At 43.3% G+C, this 22,999-nt stretch overlaps 1 protein-coding gene across 1 annotated transcript in view; it reads right to left on the bottom strand.

Annotated features, from left to right (window-relative positions):
• shc3 (SHC (Src homology 2 domain containing) transforming protein 3) overlaps positions 1–22,999 on the bottom strand; it is a gene marked incomplete at both ends in the record, with an annotated part of 120,301 nt that overhangs the window by 64,368 nt on the left and 32,934 nt on the right. The window contains 2 exon segments of the mRNA XM_084324998.1: positions 4,718–4,781; positions 9,059–9,129. Of these exon segments, the coding sequence (XP_084181124.1) occupies positions 4,718–4,781; positions 9,059–9,129 (135 nt within the window).

Raw genomic sequence — 22,999 nt, 5'->3', positions numbered from 1 at the left:
CCACTCTTGGGGACAGTCAAAAACAACAATGAAACAGTTATTTTCAACAACGCATACAAGCCAATAGACAACAATCCATAAACTGTTGGATTAATACAAACTAGCAACCATTTGAAAGGTCTTGTGTGCCATTTTGAGAGGAATCATTTCATTCCACACTGACTTGCACAGGCACTGCTGCTAACAAACGCTAACAGGAACTTATTGCCAATTACTCAAAAACAGAAATGTTATTGTGAAAATGTATTAACCACCCAAAGAGGTGACTTCTCCCCCCCCCCCCCCCCCCCAATAATACTGAGACACTGGCTTGGATAGAGCTATTGAAGAAGAGCAGGGGTACATAGGGGTACCTTTAGTCTGAGAAAGGCGCTTCTCTCTTAAAATGCAATTTATTATTATTATTATTATTATTATTATTATATTATTATTATTATTATTTTATTATTATTATTATTATTATTATTATTATTATTATTATTATATTATTATTATTATTATTACATAGGATACAGCCTAGATACAGACAGACCAGGTTATTTTATTATATCACTCTAGAAAACAAACAAACTGGTCAGACTACTACTTGACCTTACTCCTAGAACCCACCTCACCCCTGCCCACTTTGACTACCTAGGATGGCTTAGAGTAGACGACAGAGTACAGCAATTTGCAATGGGCCTGGTCTACAAGATACACTATACGACTAAGGTACCCATGTACGTCAAAATACTTCCAAAGGTCAGTGAATACCACGACCACAACACCAGAGGGAGCTCCACAAATCATGTTAAACCCAGATTCGGCCAAACACGTTTCGCAATTATGCCACATCAATGTGGAACGCCCTACCCACAGCTGTAAAGGAATGTGAATCACTACCCACTTTTAAAACCACTCTCAAGGAGCACCTATGGGAGACTGCAATTCGAAACTGGCCTCTGTAAATACCCTAACCCAACCCCCCCTCCAATGTACAGTAAATGTCCTAACCCAGTAATACACGAGACTCTCTTCTTGGACCTAGTAGGTTTTGTCGATAATCCAATGTACAGTTACCCCCCCCCCCCCCCCCCCGCCTACCCATCCCCCCACCCCACCCACCCACCACCTCCATGTACAGTCACCCCCCACCCCCCCACATACCCAACCCCCCCCCCCCCCCCACCTCCTACAATGTACAGTTTCTTCGTCAAATGTATATACTCTCTTCTTTTATTTATTTTATTTATTTTTTACAAACAGTACTGTATTTGTAAATCTGGTATGTCATAAATGTATAGATTTAGCAGTACTGTATATCTGTATGTCATATATGTTATGATGAATTGAAAATGGGGGACCCTGATGTAAACAAGACGAAAGTCTTCTCTGGTCTGCATCCCCTTAACAATTGTGTGTATTGAGCTGTACTGTATTGTACCCATTCTGCAATCTGTTAATAAAATTAAATAAAAAACCCATTCAGAATGATCAGTGTGGAGCCAGGCACAGTGACTTGTCATACAGAACCAACTTTGCATTGTGCTATATCTGACCTCCAATCTGAGATTAGATTCAGTAGCATATAATCTAATAACAACAGTTATATATCCTCTAATAACAAAGTAGTATATCATCTAATAACAACAGTATTATATCATCTAATAACAACAGTATTATATCCTCTAATAACAACAGTATTATATCCTCTAATAACAACAGTATTATATCCTCTAATAGCAACAGTACTATACAAGCAATGTCATAACTTCACCTTCATTTATCTCAGCCTTCTGCAGTACAAATTGCATCAATTGCTAATAACGCTGAGTTAAAGTGCAGAAGTACAAGTACATACATGAGGACCCATACAGTCAATAACATCCTATACTTCTTTTTTTCTAGACAAACAAAAACAATAACCAAGAATAACAAAATAATATGTTGGGGTACATCTCCAATAAATCTGCATCTACCATAAAGCAAACAAATAACAAAATAATATGTTGGGGTGCATCTTCCTGACACTCAACTCCCTTTACACAAGGTTCACTTAACAATTAACCCGAATGGACATTTCTATACACCTTAAACAAATGAAGATCGTAACGGTGTAATGTACATTATCCATCTTTCCCATTTCTTCCGAAACGTATCCTGTTGCAACCTAAAAGAAAAAGTTATTCTTTCCATCTTAAAAATATCATAAATAATATCAATCCAATCCTCCACTGTAGGAATTTCTGTTCTTAACCACTTTCTAGTAATGGCTTTTCTGCTAGCCGCACTTTGATTGAATGAAAATTTTATTAACAGATTGCAGAATGGGTACAATACAGTACGGCTCAATACACACAATTGTTAACGGGATGCAGACCAGAGAAAGACTTTCGTCTTGTTTACATCAGGGTCCCCCATTTTCATTTCATAATGAATTGTAAGTAAGGTTGCAACTTGCTCCGTGCAATCCATTCTTTGTGGATTTAGCCCTTTATCTGAAATATATATTGTTGTGTCCTCTAACATGACATGTTGAAGCTGTACTCCCAAGAGTCTCCACATGGGGCGTAGTTAATAGAATGCCATTATGCCTACAGGTAAAAGTGCAGAAGAAGAGTACACAATGCTGTATGATGATACCCTGCTGTACCATGCTGTAACCTAACGTGCTTGACTAAAAGGCTAAGGAGTAACCTGCTTCCTGAGTCTTATTACTACACCTCTACCTACATACAAAATACTACGTACGTACAACATAACAATTGGCGACGAGGAAGTTGAACATAACATATATCTATCCCATTTTCTGATGGCCTGGCCCCCAAATATAGACTCTCCAACTTAAATGGGATGTCCACCTGGAATACTTTTCAAAGATTTTATGGACCTCCCTCCAGAAAGGCATCAGCACGGGACAAGACCAGAATATGTGGTAATGATTTGCCTCTGAGAGTCCACACTGTCTCCAGCAGCTGGAAGATTTGGTACGAAGACTCCCTTGAGCTGCAGTACTGAAGAACCTAATCAGGGATTTCCAACAAAATTCTCTCCATACGGGTAAACTTGATGTTTTCCATTGTATTTCACATACATCCTCCCATTCCTCTTCCGTTATATTTAGTTTCCCTCCCTTCCCATTTCTCTTTTACATACAATGAATTACCTTTCGTCTGTTGTAATCCCATATAGTCTTGAGATGGTTTTTTGGTTTGAGTTCGAGACATAAGCCTCTCTGAAAACTTTTAATAAAATATTTCCAAAAGCGTTTGTTTACTTCGCTTCAATAATTGCTCAATATAGTGCCGAACTTGAAGATATCTGTAAAAATCTTCATTTTTCAAACCATGCTGCAACTTCAGATCTTGAAAGCTCTTCATGGACCCCTGATGTAAAAAGGTACAATATGCTGTTAGGCCTAGAGTCTCCCACCCTTTAAACCTTTAAACAAAATCTGGGTCATACACACACCATCAACATTTATATATCCTCTAATAACAACAGTATTATCCTTCTAACAGTATTATATTTGATATAATATACATTTGAACATGCAGGGATGCAGGGGAGAGCTGAACATTGGTTCACACACCCCACAGTAAAGAAACACTGTATACACACACACACACACACACACACACACACACACACACACACACACACACACACACACACACACACACACACACACACACACACACACACACACACACACACACACACACACACACACACACACACACACACACACACACACACACACACACATTTATATATACAGACTCTCACACACAAACAGAACAGACACAATTACTAATGTACACACACAAACACAATCCCTCATAAACTACACACACATGAACTTATACATACACTCACGGCACACATATACACACACAAGACATGGTCTCACACACAAACACACACAATAATACAAGCACCAATGCACACACAAAATCTCTAGCTAGTTCAGCCTCCTGATCACAGATATTCTGCACTACATGAGTCACTGAGCGCCGTGCGCAGTGTGCAATGCATGGTGGCTATGGAGCTACGCCCACGCACATAAAGTCCCACACCTCTCTCGCTCTCTCTCTCTCTCCATCTCTCCCTCCCCCATCCGCTTCGTCTCTCTCTCTCTCTCTCTCTCTCTCTCTCTCTCTCTCTCTCTCTCTCTCTCTCTCTCTCTCTCTCTCTCTCTCTCTCTCTCTCTCTCTCTCTCTCTCTCTCTCTCTCTCTCTCTCTCTCATCTTTCCTTCACCCTCCCCTCTCTCTCTCATCTTTCCTTCACCCTCTCTCTCTCTCTCTCTCTCTCTCTCTCTCTCTCTCTTTCCTCTCTCCCCATCTCTCTCTCTCCCATCTCTTTCTCTCTCCTCCCACATCCGCTTCATCTCTCTCTCTCTCTCATCTTTCCTTCACCCTCTCCTTCTCTCTCCTGTCTGTGTAAGGCCACTCACTCTGTCAATCTCTCATTCTATTTCTATTTCTCTATCTCTCTCATCATCTTTTTTCTGTCTACCTTTTAATTATGTGCATGTTGTCTATAGTATCTCTGTGCGGATATTTCCTTTCCCACTACCCTCTCTCTCTTTCTATCTCTCTCTCCCTCTCTCTCCCTCTCTCTCTCTCCCTCTCTCTCTCTCTCTCTCCCTCTCTCGCCTTACCTCCCTCCCCCTCTCTCTTTCTCTCTCCCTCCCCCTCCCCCCTCTCCTTCTCTCTCTCTCCACATGCAGTGTACCTTTCTCTTCCGCAGTGCTCCTTTGGTCCCAGGAACAGCCTCACACACCAGGCTGATGGCTTCCCTAGAGGGAGGGAGGGAGGGAGGGAGGGAGGGAGGGAGGGAGGGAGGGAGGGAGGGAGGGAGGGAGGGAGGGAGGGAGGGAGGGAGGGAGGGGACACGGGGGCAAGATGGTGACTCCACTGGGCCATCGACAACCATATAGCCACATAGCAACAGCTATATTTACTCCCAGTCTATTTATACTCCCGACTCCACAGGTTGTTTCGATGAGAATGAAAATCTCTCCTCCACAAAAGAAAGAGAGGCCTGCGCTGAGGTGGATATCAAACATATGTGCACACAGTCACACACGGTGTCCTTTTACACTGACTGCTGTGAAAGGGACGTTGACGTCGCTGGTCTCAAATACCTCGTGTTTTTTAACATCATTATTTAACCTGTTAAACTCTAGCCCTATTTTCTGAAAATCCCCTGAAAGTACATGCCCAAGTAAATGAATATTGCTCCACTTCTACAAGGTCAATTTGCATGTTCTTGGTATCTAGGAACATCTATGGACATCAGGGAATGTATTCCCTGTGTCAGAAATATTGTGTATGTTTATGCTTGAGTAAATTGTGATCAAACAGAGGATATATAAATCATAATTTTTCTTTGCATCTTTGACGGTGAATAACACCATGCTCATGGAATTTCTTGAGATCAAGTGTTCAACAAATCTAAGCAAATAAATAAAGGGAAGATGATTAAACAGAAGGATTTGTAGATACAGCACTGAATTATAATCCATTATGAACTATAAATTACCTTATTATGGCCAAGTCATACATCTATGGATAGGGCCATATCTCCTCTTTCCAATGGCAGAGTTACATCTGGATTCAGTCATTTCCTCGCGTTTGTCCGATAAAATAAACATAGTGCTGAAAATATACACTTTGACTGCTGTTTTGATAGGGTTAGGGTCTTTACGCTACATTTGAAAAAGAAACACAACATTAATTAATATGGTCTGTATTGATACATTTATGAGAAAACAGGAGGGACCCTAGGGCTTAACAGGTTAAAGACTTGGGAGTGAGGTGTAAATTCATAGTGAAAGAAAGGAGAGGTTTGCTCTTGAGCGCGGTATCACAGATACATTCCAAATGTCATGGAATGCATTTGCAACTGTGAATGCGTCTATTCAAAGGTTTTCAAAACTGACATATATTTCTCTGCATGAAGTAGCTGGATTTAGGCGGCTAAGTGGCGCAGTGGGCAAGGCGCTCGCCACTAATGCAGGAGATGCTGGGTTCGAGCCCAGCTCTCGGCATTGCTACCAGCTTGGCTGGTCGTTCATACTAACACAATTAGCAGTGTTAGGGGTGGAAAGCTGGTGGGTGGGGATTGGACGTTGTGGACAGCGACTCCTACAGGTCGGTTGGTGCGCCTGCGCAGCAGAATCAGGAAGCGACGGGGGCCGCGTGTCCCTCCCACGCAGACCCTCGCCGCTGAGAGATCGCGCTGTGCAGGTGAAAAGATGCGACGGCTGCCTCCTCGTGTACCGGAGGGGACACGTGATGCAAGGCTTCGTCCACATTGCAGCCGGCCTGTGGGAGGCATGGCCTAACAGCGTTCGAGACGGGGGAGGGTAGAATTGGACAATACGGGAAAAAAATTGGGATGGGAGAAAATTGAAAATGGGAGAAAAAGTAGATAAAAAAAAAAGGAAGCTGGATTTAGGCAGAGAGAGAAGCAGCTCATCTATCACATAGCAACAATCACAATGTGGTCTGAGGCTCACTGTAAAGAGAGATTGGTGTGAACATCTTTAAAGGAACACGCCAACATTATGGGAAATGCGCTTACCTTACCGTCTTCTCCAGAGTCAGACAAGACGATAGATACTAATTGCCTCTCTGTGCGTTCAGTAGAAAGCTATCTGCTGCAAGCTAGCCTAGCTTAGCACAGATGAATGGAAATGAAGGGAGCATGTCTATTGAGGGAAATCGGTGGTTTTTCAATGTATGTGATGTATAGATTGGGGGGAGATGACCACATCTAACGGTGCCGGGTCAGAGAGATCGAAATGTGCATGGTTTGCCTTAGAAGAGGGTGGTGGAAGAGGTGTTTCAGAGCGAGCAGGAGTCACTGAATAGCAGCACACTGACCGAGCAGGGTGTTTGTTTTGAATTCCGATCTAAGACACAACATGCTGATATCGTTGCAGGAGACACAGAGGCAGAGCGCGATGGAGGTTTTGACAGTAATGAAACGTTTTGAAATGTGTGAAAGGTTATTAGCAGTTGTCATGGACAGCGCATGACAACCAGAAGAGGGGCGGGCTATCATTGCTATGACGAAGATCCTATAAAGCGGACAGTGGTTCCGGGTATAAGCCAGACCAAGAGCGGCTAAGGGCAGACTACAATCTGACTAGGACTGAGAGACTCTCTCCTCTCATCACGGAGAGGGGGGGGGGGGGGAGGAGGAGGAATGACACATCATCATTAGCTTCGGCTAACGGGAGAAGGGTTCTGGCTACGACCAGGCCTGACCACCATTGGACTGAAGGACGATAGACTGAACACACCGAAAGATCATTAGAATAGATTTTACAAGGACAATACGAATTGGTTCCCATCTGATTATGAGGTCTCTGTTTATGTAAATAAACACTGCTTCTCCTTGTAAGGTATTATGCTGTGTCAAAGTGTCGAATTCTTACGAAGGTGGAGAATTATTATGGTTTGCGGATCGCACTAACGGGGAGAGATAAGGATTGTATCAGCCAGTATATGAGACGTCAGGATCATTAAAAGTACACAACGCAGAGCAATGGATGGAGAGAGGATAACACAAGAAGACGTGATACTGGCCAGATTGATCAGAATCTAACACTATGTTCCCCGGGTCCTATGTTCCCCGCTTGATTGATTGATTGAAAATTTTAGACAACCAGCCCTAATTCGAAACTCTAACCTTAACCAACTTCGAAAGAGGGCCTAAGCTTAACCAGTTCGAAACAAGGCGGACATTAATAATTAATAAAATAATAAAAATTTATAAAATGTTCAATCTATTAATCAATCAAGCGGGGAACATAGGACCCGGGGAACATAGGACCCGGGGAACATAGGACCCGGGGAACATAGGGATGATCCCGAAATGAATACGGAGAGGTGTTTTCGGCCATCAGCTAGGCTAGCTGATCATTATCCACGTCCATTCATTTGTGCTAAGCTAGGCTAGCTTGCAGCCGGATAGCTTTCTAGTGAACGCACAGAGTGGAAATTGTGTCTATCTTCTTGTCTGAAGACGGTAAGCGCATTTCCCATGTTGGGGTGTTCCTTTAATAATGGCTATACTCAGTGAAAAGGGGAAACAGCTGCGTCCTATGGTGAAAGATAAAGATACTCCTTCTCTGGCAATGAGAAAAAACTATTGTCGAGCCTACTGTACTACGTTCACCATGACAGAAACAGAAAATCTTCTAGCTGGATAAATCATGCACAAGTTAACAGTACATTATTTTGGAAAGGGAAAATCTAATAATAGCTAAGGGTGAGATAGTGTTTCTCCATCTCTCTCTGGTCAATGGAGAGAGAGTGCCTTGCCACCCTCACACTGATGTTTAACGCTGGGATGGCTCCAGGAAGTCAGGCAGAAAAGTAGACATGATCATACACACCAATTCACAGTTGGTCTCTCTCTCTCTCTCTCTCTCTCTCTCTCTCTCTCTCTCTCTCTCTCTCTCTCTCTCTCTCTCTCTCTCTCTCTCTCTCTCTCTCTCTCTCTCTCCTACAGGCACAGTGGTGGTCAATACGCTCACAGCCATTCACAGATAAGAGTCACAGAAGATTTAAAGGCAACAAGGGGTACATAGACAAATAGAGTCTTATCTTCAGACATTCAAACTAGCCGTTGAATTGAACAGGCACGGCGAACTAAATATGGCGCAATGTGAAAATGAAAATGAAAGTCCATGTTTATATGGAATTATTATAAGCATTTAGACGGCCAATTTTCATTCTAAGTTTGGAATATTTGCACATACATTGTACGCATGTTTTGTTGAGATCTCTAAAACAGTCAATAATATTCCCTAATAAGTTGTACCTCAGTGTCAGTAATAATTTCGTGAGTAGGTATCATATTTTCCAATATTATCTGATATTAGTTTTGTTATAGATATCCTTTTAGGTATATGCCAACAAAGAAGTTATAGTCTGATAAAATAACTGATTGCAAAGCATTACTTGTGTGCAACCCTGTTTGTTTTTGCAAAAGATTAGCAAAACCCAAAGCAGCCATGGACAATTGCCTTAATGTTTGGAAACTGGGATGTGGACATACCTGGTTATTTGTGACCTGGTAGTGAAATCGAGAGATCTCATCGACCGAAGGACTTCTATACAACCCAGATACTGCAACACAGAAAGAGGAGACAGACATGAGATTCAGCAACGAGACATTATATCAACATGATATTCATATAGTATTCTCATACTAGCATGCCATTGTTGTTGGGTGGGGGGCATGTGATTTGATACCCTGGTTATGCATCAATCCAAAAATGACTGTGGGTCTCCGATGTGTAGCGAGGACACAACTACACAACATGTAACAAAAGACAAACTATAAATACACCCCTGGCCCTGACATATATATGCAGCAGCGACGCTGTCATGATCCAACCAATCAACAAATTACATTACTCTTGAAAATCAGCGTCGTGCTCAAGAGATGGTGTTAGATGCATACAGCGTGCATCATGTCAGTATTGCACTTTGAAACTCTGGAAATTGTTTGTCTCTGTAGATTAGATTAAATTGCCATCATACATCACAAGTACAGTACAACAAAACAATAAAGTGCAATAGTAATATACAATGTACAGGTGATTAAACTGGGTATAAAATAAATTAGTACTACTGAGTAATAGTGCTAATCAGATGTATGCAGAGTTGTAGTATTAATATGTACAGTGATACAGGTATAAAAACACTATGGTAGTAAGTCATACTGGCCAGCAGCGTAACTAGTACGAGTAGGTAAGGGATATGTAAAAAGGATTATATGCAGGTATGTACAGACAGATGGGGATATATATATATATATATATATATATATATATATATATATATATATATATATATATATATATATATATATATATATATATATATATATATATATATATATATATATATATATATATATATATATATATATAATATATTGTGACAAGCCTGGTGCCTGGTGGTGTTTGTCACGGGTCAAAAACAAACAAATTAAATTGTCCACACAAGCACAATTTCAATCAATAAAATATATTTATTGAATAAGGCAAATATAGTCCGATGGGCAATTAGAGTAGTCGTAATACAGTCCAAGGTCAAAAACACAAAACAGGAGCAGTCAGGTGGCGTAGCGGTCAGGTGGCGTGGTCTCGACTCGACTGCGGTCTCGACTCCCGGAGTCAGCATTGCCTTGGCTTGGGCTGATCGCTATACTAACTCGTTTGGCTGGGTTAGGGGGAGGGAAGCCGTGGGTGGGAAACTGGCGTTGTGGACAGCGACGCCTACAGGTCAGGTCTGGGCGCCTGCTCAGCGGAGGCAGGACTTGAGGAAGGCAGCATGACCTCCCACGCGTTACACTTCACCAATGAGAGCCCTCGCTGCCAAGTGAGAAGAGAGCCACTGGCTGTCGCCGCACATGTCGGAGGAAGTGTGCGGATACTTCAGGGTTCCCTTGTACCGACCAGTAGGAGAACATGCGCACAACAACCGAGTAGGGGAGGGGGGGGGGGGGGAATTGGCACAACGACTAAATTGGGACAGGGAGAAAACAGAGAAAAAAATCGGAGAAAGAGAAAAAAAAAGGAAAAAACACAAAACACAAAACACAAAACAGGCTCTCGTACAAAAAGGGATTGTTCAATACTCATAGTTTGTCTTCCGGTCCAGGGTCAGTACACAAGGGGGTTTCTAAGCCAGTCTAGGGTCCAGTACACACGACTCCTCTCAACTACTGTACCTCTCACCTCACAAAACTCCGTATCAATATCTCTCTCTCTGGACTCCTGCTCCTTCCTCACCTCCACTCAACAATACTCTGTCTGTCCTAGTGTTTTATGTTATGTGTGTCTGGTGTGTGTGTGTGTGTGTGGGGGGGGGGGGGGGGGGGGATGTGGGTGATCTTGTGGTGCATAGGTGTCTTCTATCAGTCCTAATCAGCTGCCTAATTGCTTCTCCTCATCCCGTGGCAGTAGTATCTCCCGTGCTTCACGTAGCCATGGGGCGGGGTATGATATCTGCCACAATATATAGTAAGAATAATATATATATATATATATATATATATATATATATATATATATATATATATATATATATATATATATATATATATATATATATATATATATATATATATATATATATATATATATATATATATATATATATATATATATTATTGTACATGCTATCATAGAGTTATATGAGTTATATGCAGGTATATAAAGTAAGTAGGTATGCATCAATGTAACCAGGACAAACTCCTATACATTTATTATACTTGGCGAGCAAGTTTTTTTCTGATCTCTGATTTTCTAAGGGTGTTCCACCTCTGTGGCCACTTACACCCCTGCTGGCCTGTGACTTAATCCTTTTAGGATGTTTGGCCTTTTCTGCGTTCTGCTGTCCATAGTTCTGTATCGTTAGTGGCTTAGCTTGGCATCGCTACTGCACTATCTCGCGTACGTGCACGCGTACTGAATAAACCACAAATGTACCTCTAATACCAGTATTAGTCTGACCACACCCCTCATCAGCTTACCTTCATAAGCAGGTGTGTGGTCACCTGCTCTCCTCCTTCTCGCTTTCACCACAAGGAAGAGGTGCCTCGGTAGATCCCCACACTTGACACCATGATGGAAGAAATTGGATTAGGAACAGCTTGGGAAACAAGGATACGTTGACATCATATCTTTATTTTCTCTCTCACTATTTTCGAGAAAATACGGCGATATTGTCTTCGTACTGGAGTGTCTAGAAGATGATGATCATTCTACAAACCCTCCACCGGTTTTCGTATTGGGAGCACGCCGCTGCATGCTTCTCAACTGCAGTTCCTTGCTGTGTTTGTTGGGGTGAAACCTGTCAGGCCACAGCTGAACTGTCGGACATGCCGCTGTTGTGAGGAGCGGTGCGTTCCAGGTTGGGTGAGTAGTGTTTGCTGGCGGGCTCCACTTGTCTGTTAGTGCTATGGGGGCTACTTGACAAAGTTTATGGAAACCGGCCCCAGGCTAGGGTCCTTTGTTTAGCCGTCTAGGCGACAGAAGGCCTTGGTCTGGCGACCATTATAGTTTTAACTAGTGGGCCGCGACCATTGACACTGGTGATCCCTGTGTGTTCTGGACGAGTGGATTCTCTCTGTCACCGTGTTAAGACCCCATCTTTCATATCCAAATGAGAGTATTCCTTCACGAGGGGATATGTGCATGTAATGTGCGATAGCGGCAGATTCATGTTCAAAGTCAGCTATACAGGCCAGTTGGTACTGTGCTGATTCCGCCGGACGTGGTAATATCACCGTTGTGAAGCGGTGTTGACGTCTTGTTTTCTCTTTTCTCTTAAAAAGTGAGGAGGGTTCAGAACGGCGGCCTGTCTGGGTGAGTGTTATGTCATTGTTTACATGTTCATAGCTTACGGTTAGCCGGTCGGTGGCCTGGCGCGGGGTAGCTTGGCTTCTCGCGCGCCGCCGGGAGCTCGCTCCTGATCGCGTGCGTCGTAGATCGGCGTCTCGCGAGCGGAAGCAATAGCACCCGAACGGTTGGAGCAGCCGTTAGCTTGATGCTATTCTGTTGAACGTGCTTTGATTTTAACATGTTTTACACTCTTGACCACGACGTCATCCTTGACAGGGGATGTTCGTCGACCCTGCCTGAGCCTAGACGGGGATTGCGTCAACAAAGAGGACTGTAGCGACTGGTGGAGCGGCGACGCTGCCCGGATCGAACAACACGGGACGGCTGTGTTCTACGGTGGCTTGTGACTGCACTTCGCTGATCTGCGTTCCGGGCAGGTACGGGGTTGGCCAGACCTCATAACACGTCTTCTGGTTTTACCTTGCTAAATGTATTGTGAATAACGGTGTTTTTTTTCCCAAAACGTGTGTTGTTGCAATGCATTTGAGATACGTTGCGGGTTGTGTGTGAGCTGTTTTTGTCACTGGCAGTTAGCTTCTCTGTGCAGATCGTGATGTATTGATCTGGTTGTTGTGTGAGAAACATCATGGTGTTTATGTGTACCGTGTACTCACTACTAAGGCAACTAACCTATGAAGCTATGCTTGGTGACGAGTGAGTAAAAGAATGTTCTTTCTCAGACTGTAATGACAATGAACAGTGAGTTCACACATTAACAGGTTTTCCTGTTTTAACTGGCCGTATTGAGGGTAAAATAGGAGGATTGTGTTTCCCCCCCCGGTTCCCTGGGGACTTTATCACCTCCTATCAGACATGTTGTGCATTAATTGTGTCTTTTGTGTGGTAGGGATACGATGTAACTCTCAGCTTGATTGCTGAGGTTGTGCTAAATCTGCTGGAGAAACTTATTTCCTAAAGGGAAATTGGTTTGGTTGCTGTCATGTGTGCTTAGCAAGGCCTGTGGTCGATACTAATCAAGAATGATGTATTCTCTCATTGTGAAAAAAACGGCGTTCCTCTGTTGAGTGTTTTTGCCATTTTTTGTAGGTGATGATGGGTTGTGTGTGTCATGTGACCTACAACTGGGTTGTACTGGCCACAGAAGCACATGTGTATGTTGGACCGGGGTTCTTAGAGCCCTCTCTATTCTGTGTTTTTCCTTAGTAAAAATCAGATAGCAGGTTAGCTCGTGCGCTGTGTGGAGCTGTGAAACGCTTCATAGAGCTGACTATGACTGTGTCATATTCTCTTTTTGTCGTTACGTCGTATCATGGGTGTGGGGTCGTAAAGGGGTGAACTGGTAACCTTTCCTCTCCCCATTGTTCTGTCGGTCAGGGGTACACCCCCTGTCCTTCAAGGTTCCCGTCACGTGGCGGTTCGGCACGTTACGGGGGGGGGGGGGGGGGGGGGGGGGGGGAGGGAGTTCCTGGTCCCACGGCCTGGTATATTGGGCGTGTGCACCGCAGGAATTCCCCCGCCATAGAGTACGTCACCGTGCGCGTCTCTGTTGGTAGGACTTCCGTGTGCTGTTCAGGTCCATGTGATGGATCTGTTTTCAGGGGGGGTGGTCAGGGCTCCTCCTCACCAAGCGCCTACTCAGGCCTTCTGTGAGTTCGGACTCCTTCTTCCATGTGAGGAAGCCTCCATCAGAGTACAGAGCCTTCCTCCTCAGATTGTCAAAGTGAGTGGACCCTCTAGAAGGGTCCTTTTCTATTGTATGTATATTCGATTCAATTCGTTTATTGAGTGTGTATGGGTTCGGTGCCTCTTCCCCGGAGGCCCTAAAACCAGTTTTTTACATGGCTCAAGGTGCAATATATTCTTTTCAATCTGTACAGCTCGCGTGGGAAGTCTCTCTGGGGATCCCCGTCTCTTTCCTATGGGAGGGTGGTGGGATGTAAAAATGTGAACATTTTTTACCCCGGCTGTGTAGACTGGGATACATACTGTTGATGCTTCCTTCTTTCTATTCCAGAAGTGTTGGAGTTAGGGAGTGTCACACCCCTCTTGTCGTTCCCCTGGGCGCCTTGGGGATTCAATGACAGGTCTAAATAGCCTGTTCATTGATGGGGGTGTGTCCCGACGCACGTATAGTGCTAGCTCGCTGTAAACAGGCGATTGACTGGCACGCCTTAGTTGCTTGTGGTTGAAACAGCGTTTTTATAAAGCAACTGAGATGGGGGTTTTTCCTCTTCCGGCGACCACATCCCATGACCTGGGTGGGTTGTCGACGGATTCTCGTTCATGTCTGGGGGATGATGACGGGATGGATCTGAACATATGTAGTGGGGTCTCACGCCCTTGGGGTGGGCCACCAGGCGCGGTTCGTCCCAACGTCTGGGTGGCGCCTTCTTTTCATGTTAAGATCAACACGCATATCTGCCCTTCTCCTGGAGTAGGCATGTCGGCGTGGTTAGGGCACGGGACTGGTTCTGGTCACGCTGGTCCAGATCAGTTGAACCCGTTGTCCGCCGGGGATGCAGATCTGCTGTTCTGGTACCCTGAGGGACTTGGGCTTTTTTCAGGGGGAAAAATGCCAGGTCGGTCTGGGTGTCACAGGGTTAAGCGCTATGGAGACCCTGGTTGGGTATGTTTTTACTCAGCACTGTCGTCATGGCTTACAGCCATGCCATTCTGTACGCGCTCGATCTCGTCGGATCTCGGCCGCTACACAGGTTGGTCCTGGTTAGTACTTGGTTGGGAGACCGCCGGGGAATACCAGGTACGGTGTGCTTAGGGGCTGGTTCTCCATTATTTTTCGCTCCTCTCTCACGCATGGCGAAGAGGGGCCTGTGGGGGTGGTTTTTTGACCTCCTCTGGTGACCCTGTGCTTCCCGTACCGCCAGGCCCGGTCCGAAGTGATGTTTGCGACCCGTAGGCCTGGGTTAACCCTTTTTGGAAACTGAAACACTTGTACTGCGGTATAGCCGGTGTATACCCGCAGGTGTGTTTTGGAGTTTTTTCTTGAGGGGTTATAGGAACAACCACCGCATTGGGTAACACCGAGGTGGTTGATTCCCTGGTGTGTTGGAGCAGTGTCAACTCCCGGGTTCACCGTTTGAGGGTGCCCCTGCACGTTCATGACGTCTGCCAATCGTGTCAGCCTTCTCTGCCTCGACCCCTCTGGGTGGGGGTTGTTAAATGGAGGCTTGGTCATGCAACACCGCCAGCTTACGCTCCTTCCGCCGGGGCGGCTGTGTTCAGCTGTCCCCTCTGGCGCCTGTCTCGTCCGCAGTCTCCAGGCTAGGGTTAACAGCCTGTTGCCTGGTTTTTCCCCGGTGCGCTGCCTGCTTCCGTTGGTTAACCTTTTTTGTGTGCTTACGGCCATGCTGACTGCCTATTCTGCAGGGTCAGTGTGCCAGGCGGTGTACTATTGGGGGGACGGGGCCCGCTCGGCTTACGGCCATACCGACCTGAACACGCCCGGTCTCGTCCGATCTCGGAAGCTGGGCAGGTTCTGGCCTGGTTGGTTCCGCCTGGGAATACCAGGTGCAGTAACTGAGGGGCCTTTTACGCTGGCGATGTGGGGGGCGGGGCACTACGTGCCCACCTGGTGGGGTCTTGATGCTGGCATCATGGACTTCTCCGGGCCCCCATTCCAGGGAGTCCAGTCCTTTTGGTGGGTCTGGGTCTTCCTTCGTGCTCCGCTGCTACGGCCTTGCCACGGGGTTGGGTTTGCCCTTGACCCCGTGATTCTGGGGGCAGTAACGAGGTTGTTCCTCCGTTCGTTCCCGGGTGGCATGCGGGTTGTGCGTGTGTGTAGTCGTGGGGTCAAGCCACGGTCTGCTCACCCTGTGCGTTGAGTTGCTTGAGTGCCTCTTCGCACGGTCGGGTCCGTCGCCCTCCCGTGACGTCCCTAATAGGGGGGCTACCCTCCATTAGGGGGGGTCGGGGGGGCTCGGCCCTCCCTGTTCTGATGGTTTTGGGGGGCTGTCAGCGGGGTGTATTTGTCAGCCAAGTGGCTCCGCTTGGCCTCCCTTGTGCAGTAGCGATGCCAAGCTAAGCCACTAACGATACAGAACGTTAGGTTATGACTATAACCAAGTTCTGTTAGTTAGGGGCGATGCTTGGCATCGGACGCCGCTGCAGCCCTTGTCCTCACCTTGTGGTGAAAGCTTGGGAAGGAGGAGAGCAGGTGACCACACACCTGCTTATGAAGGTAAGCTGATGAGGGGTGTGGTCAGACTAATACTGGTATTAGAGGTACATTTGTGGTTTATTCAGTACGCGTGCACGTACGCGAGATAGTGCAGTAGCGATGCCAAGCATCGCCCCTAACTAACAGAACTTGGTTATAGTCATAACCTAACGATATATATATAAAGACTAGATGGCGCAAGGTGGAGTCTCCCGCGTAGTTCACCGGCAGCCATCTTGCTACGGTGCTACTGCTTTAAGGTGAGTGATCTGCACAAACAAAAATACTCTTACAGTAGCTCGCTGAAATGTTGACTGATTTACAAACGGTTTGGTTTATTACAAACATTATTAACGTGGCTATGATACTTGCTTGGAAGAATTTTTATTTTCATATGAAAGTCCATTATAAGTATGCAGTATGATAACTACATCTCTGATGTTTTTAACAAACCAAACGGTTGAACATTTTGCAAGCTATGGTTATTTCAATAGTACATGCACCATAGACATGCATGTTATGAGTGGGTGTGCTCCACCCACGCAAGATGGCCGCCATGTGGCAACGTCGGTCTCTGTTGGCCAGCGGCGCGGGTGAGTCATCTAGTCTTATATATCTATGGTCTGGATCCCTCCCAGGCTTCCTCCAGGAAGAGGAAATAACGCAGCCTGTATGTCAGAGAAAGGAAGCAAGGGTCACAGGAAACATAAAATATTTGGCAAGTAATACGTTCACCCTTACAGCCAAATGGACCGCTGGCCATCTGAGAATATTTCAAGCTTTTAATTTTTTTAAGTATGTCATTGGATAGGGTTATCATTATGATAAGAGTGACATAGTTACATTATCTCTCAGTCCCTGATAGGAAGATATAGGCCCCACTGTAGTCCTTGGTCTTAAAAAGGCCCTACACTAGGCTGAGGAATAAAACAATATAAAGAATAATTATCACAATACATTTTACCCCAATAACGAGGGAGATGCATTGTACTGTTTTCTATTGTTTTTATTACTATTTTTTTTCATGTTTGAGACTGAAGTCTTAAAAAGAAATTCTTAAATCATTATACGGATCCCCTGGTTTCTGCTACTGTCAGTCAAAAGCTAAATGTATAGTTATAAGGCAATATTTATAATACATTTATTGACTAATATGAAAAAGTACATTTGGCCATATTATCCAACTCTACAGTGTGAAGAACACAACACAAAACTCAACAGAAAAAGACTTGTTTAATTTTTGTTCAGCGTGCAGTAAATCTACCGTGGATCAAATGATCTTTTAAAGGTATATATGACAATTCAGGTAATTGTATTATTATTTATTAGATAATATGGCTGCTCAATATGGCCAGTCACAGTGTTGGCCGCTGGAAACTGCTACTTATTAATTGATTGAAACCTTTATTTATACTCAGGTGAGCTCTGAGGTGAGGCCACCTCATTTACAGAACTGCTGAGTGTACAACAAGATAAAACAACAAAACAATGTGCAGTGCAATCAGTTAAAAACAGTTACAACATGAATCATATAGAAATGAAATCAGACATTTAAATTCCATAAGGGAAGGAAGAACTTCCAACTTTAACTTTGATTGAATGTCATTCCAGGACTTTGCGGCTGCATAAGAGAATGCTGTACTGAGATGCTGAGAGTCCTGTACTAGTCCGTGGTATTTTAAATGTGATCCAGTTACTGGATCGTGTTTGATGGGCTGGAGCATTCCTGTCCAACAGGGCAGCAATATACGGTGGCTGTTTGCCGGTCAATGCCTTGAAAATGCCAAATGCCAAAGAGCCAATGATAGTCTCACCGAGCTGCCAGGGATGGCCAACCAACCTTACTGTAAAGGATACAATGGTGTGTATCATACCTATCTCCAGTAATAAATCTAAGTGCAGAGTGGTACGCAGAGTCCAATGGTTTCAGGGTGGAAGCTGAAGCATGACGATAAATGACATATCTCCTTAATCAAGAACAGATACAAATATTGACTAAATAACTATTTTCCGACAGAATTGAGGGAATCTTGAGCGATTTCTGTACAGAAAGCCAACCTTTTGGCGCAGCTTAGGCGCAAGTTTCTCGGTATGAAATTTAAAGGTACATTTTCAGTAGCTAACTGCACAGAATCCGCCATACAATAGATAACGTATTGCATTTAACTATTTATTCTGTAGGTTATAGCATTAAAAATGCTTTTTAGTCTTACAAGGTTATAACCTAAGCAAGCACTCATCTATTACCGATATCCCACTGTTAGCTGTCTTTAAAGGGCTACAGTGGGCTCATTTATGATCTAGCGCAAATGTACTGATATCATATCGAACTAGAGATCTTCCAGAATCCAAAAGGTACCAGCCATGGCATGCTAGCTTACTGGCAAAAAACAGGCCCAAAACAGGCAGTGTTGAACTTTTTTTGTCACAGACACACACACACACAGAAAATACTTTTTCCTGAAGCATCCTACCGTAGCATGGGAGCCACAGTATTAAAAAATGTGTCTCTCTTTTAGGACTAGGTAAAGGCAAGAACCTGACATCTGGATTTTTCCTCTAATTAGAAATGCTTTCAACAATTTAGCAATTTCTAGGCTTTATTATTATTGTTTTATTATTATTATTTTTACTAGATATTGACGTATGAACAGCTAAAAAATGTATAATTGTATTTGACACTATGAGAAGAAACTGTACCTGTCCCCAAACAAGGGATGTGGCTTTGAGTTGTACGTTGTGACGTGACTGTTCCTAATTTATGCAAATGGCATGTCATCAGCTTGTGACTGCAACTTGTTCCTGTTCGCGGACGACTCAGCCCTGCTGGTCTCTGACACGGACAAGTTGCAGGTTGAAAAAGCCCTCAGCTCTGAACTCGGCAGAATCTGCACCTGGCTCGCAGATAATAATAATAATAATAATAATAATAATAATAATAATAATAATAATAATAATAATAATAATAATAATAATAATAATAATAATAATAATAATAATAATAATAATAATAATAATAATATATTTTATTTGGAGGCGCCTTTCAAAACACCCAAGGTCACCTTACAGGGCATAAGAACAGAACAATCAAGATTAAAACAATGATCAAAAGTGTCAGTAGAATTAAAAACAAGACAAACAATGTAAACGTATGAAACATAAAACAGTGGCACACAGGGTGCAGTTATAGCTAAATGTATAGTTATAACAAACTATCATTACACCTGGGTAAAACAGAGTCCATTCTCTTTGGATCAAATAACAAACTCAGCAAGACAAACGGATTCTCTGTTACAGTGGGTGACAATATTGTCACAAGGAAAGATGAAATTACATACCTGGGGACTGGGATCCATCCTAGAGGCAAATCTTTCCTGTGACAAAATGGCAGCCAATGTAATATAATAATAATAATAATAATAATAATAATAATAATAATAATAATAATAATAATAATAATAATAATAATAATAATAATAATAATAATAATAATAATAATAATAATAATAATAATAATAATAATAAATTGGATTTAAAGAGAGAAGCGCCTTTCTCAGACTCAAGGACACTGTACAAGAAGAGAGAAGCTATATAAAAGAAAGGGTAAATAAAAAGAAAAGAAAAAATACAAAGAATTATGAATATATCTGTATAGTAACAACAGGAAAAAAAAAAAACAAGATAAAAAAAAGAAAGCAAGGTGCTGTCCAATTGGATGAAGTGGTTGAAATTAACAAAAAGAGAAAACAAAAACAAAAAACAACAGGATCTGTGGCTTAAAAGAAAAGAGTCAGGGGGTGGGCTACTTGGGAGCAGGGCTGTGTTGCGTGAAGGCAAGTGTGAACAGGTGGGTTTTTAGGTGGGTTTTGAAGAGGTTGATGGTGTCAGAGCCTCGGATGGAGGGGGAGAGGGAGTTACACAGCCTGGGGGCAGCTACAGCGAAAGCTCGGTCTCCCAGTGTGGAACGTCTGGTGCGGGGGATGGTGAGAAGGTCAGAGTTGGAGGAGCGGAGGCTGGAGTGTAGGGGTGGAGTAGGTTGTTGTAATAAAAAAAGTCAACCAACGAACAAGATTCTTGTACCGGATCTCTGGTAAACAAGAATACCCTGAAGACTCTAACAGGAGCACTCATTCAAGGGTACGACTATGCTTGCACCTCATGGTACCAAAGCACATCAAAGGCAGTAAAACTTTGAAGGATAGTGTGAACAATTTCACCTCAACCTTGTGCAATTTGATTAGTAACTACACAAAAACCTGGAAAAGCAGACAGAAGAAATGCTCCCTCCCATGGTTTAATAATGATATTCTCCAGCTCACTAAAATGAGAGATCTTGCCCTCAAAAGGTTTTTGGTAACAAAAAAACAACACTGACCATTTTACGTTCACTAGTCTGAGGAACAAAGTGGTGTCTGAGCTGAGGATGGCCAATACTAATTACTTCCTTAAACTAATTGAAGAGGCTAATAGTAGCAGTTCCAAACTCTGGCAGCATATCTCTAGACCAGGGGTAGGCAACCCTAGGCACGCGTGCCCGCATAGGCACGCAGGGGCATTTTCATTGGCACAGGGGGCAGCATAAAAAAAAAAAAATTATAATAATTATACTTTATTTTTTTTTATTTTTTTTTACTTCGCTTTGAAATATTATAGTGAAATATTTTGCACTGTTGTCGCATTGTAAGTCGACTGTTTTGCACACCCCTATGACAGCTATACAGCTGTTCCCATGGTGCTCAGCTGTCAGCAGTCAGCTGGCCTCCCACGCCCGCGCGCAGTTCCCAGGTAATCACACAGTGCTGCGGTTGCATTCTGTATGTGCCGTCTTTCATGATGGCAACCCCTGCTAAGAAAGTTAAAGCAAAGGAAATTCGGGCATTCCAGGGCACAGACGACTACGGGTTTGTGTGTCAGAAGGACCGTGCTGTGTGTACTTTATGTTTAGAAGATGTAGTTTGCAGAACGTCAGGTGTGAAACGCCATTTTGAGACGAAGCATCAAAAAAGTTAAGGCAGAATCGATTAAATGTGCCCTGGCCAGGTATGGAAAGCAAGCCAGCACCCTCAAAGTGTTCACGACTGCTAAAAACCACGCAACTGAAGCAAGCTATCGCATTGCTCATTGCATTGCGAAATGTGGAAAGCCATTCACTGATGGCGAGTATATCAAGGAGGCTTTTCTCTGTAGCTCAGATGTTTTGTTTGAAGGCTTGCCAAACAAAGAGACAATCAAATCAAGGATAAAAGATATCCCCATGTCAGCTTGAAGTGTCGAGCGACGCATCAACGAAATGTCAGAAAATATCAGAGAACAGCAAACAGCTGGATTAAAAGATGCTCCGGTGTGCAGTTTAAAGTGACCAACTACAGCCCCCAGATAACGGAGCTCAGTAAAGCAAAACTGTTTGTCTGCATTGCACCCCCGCCCCAACTCAGATTTAGGGTTGATACAACCATCATAATAATATTGTTAATAATAACAATAACAATAATGATGTAATAATGTAAAAATTATCATTAAAAATACCTGATTATGAGAAAAAAAATTACGATGTATGGAATATTGTTGATATGGCACAGGCACAATAGTTACAACTATATTTCAAACTGGCACTTCATGTCAAAAAGGTTGCTGACCCCTGCTCTAGACTAACAAACTCAAACAGGCAAAAGCACCCCAAAATAAGGGGTCTTAAAGTAGATAATAACCTAATTGATAGTGATGAGTCTATGGCCAAAGTTTTCAACCGTTTCTTTATTGAGTCTGTACACAGTAAATTTCGCAGAGTAAATTTTACTCAAACTGAGTACATTTTACTCAAACTGAGTGAAATTTTACTCAGTTTGAGTCAAATCTACTCTGCGAAATGTACTGTGTACATGAACTGGCAACTTATTTTAAACCAACTGAGTTATCTTCTGTGGAACATGGTAATGTACTCTCAGAGGATTTTTACATCAAAGAGGTATCCAGTGATACAGTTAAAAAGATAATAGTAAACATGAGTAACTCAATGGCAAAGGATATTTATAACTTATCTGCTGATTTTATTAAGAAACACCAGAACTATTTGCTGGAGCCTATTATTCACTTACACAACAACAAATACATTCCCAGAGAGCTGGAAAACAGCAATAATTACCCCGATTTATAAGTCGGGAGACAAGGACATGGCAAGTAACCATAGGCCCATTGCCATCCTACCTGTCATTTCAAAAATCCTAGAGAAGATTGTTGCTGGACAGTTGATGGAACATTTAGAGGCCAATCAATTGCTCCATCCACAGCAATTCGGGTTTAGACCTAAATATTCCACAGAAACAGCTAATTGTTATCTTATTGAGAGGGTCAAGGGTCTGTTAGTCAAAGGAAATGTTGTAGGGACAGTGTTTCTGGACCTAAAAAAGGCCTTTGACACAGTTAATCACAATGTTCTTTTGTCTAA

The sequence above is a fragment of the Notolepis coatsorum genome (assembly GCF_963971535.1).
Source record: "Notolepis coatsorum genome assembly, chromosome: 11".
NCBI lineage: Eukaryota > Metazoa > Chordata > Actinopteri > Aulopiformes > Paralepididae > Notolepis > Notolepis coatsorum.
Note: the sequence above shows the minus strand (reverse complement) of the source record. Positions and strands in the feature narration are given on the sequence as shown.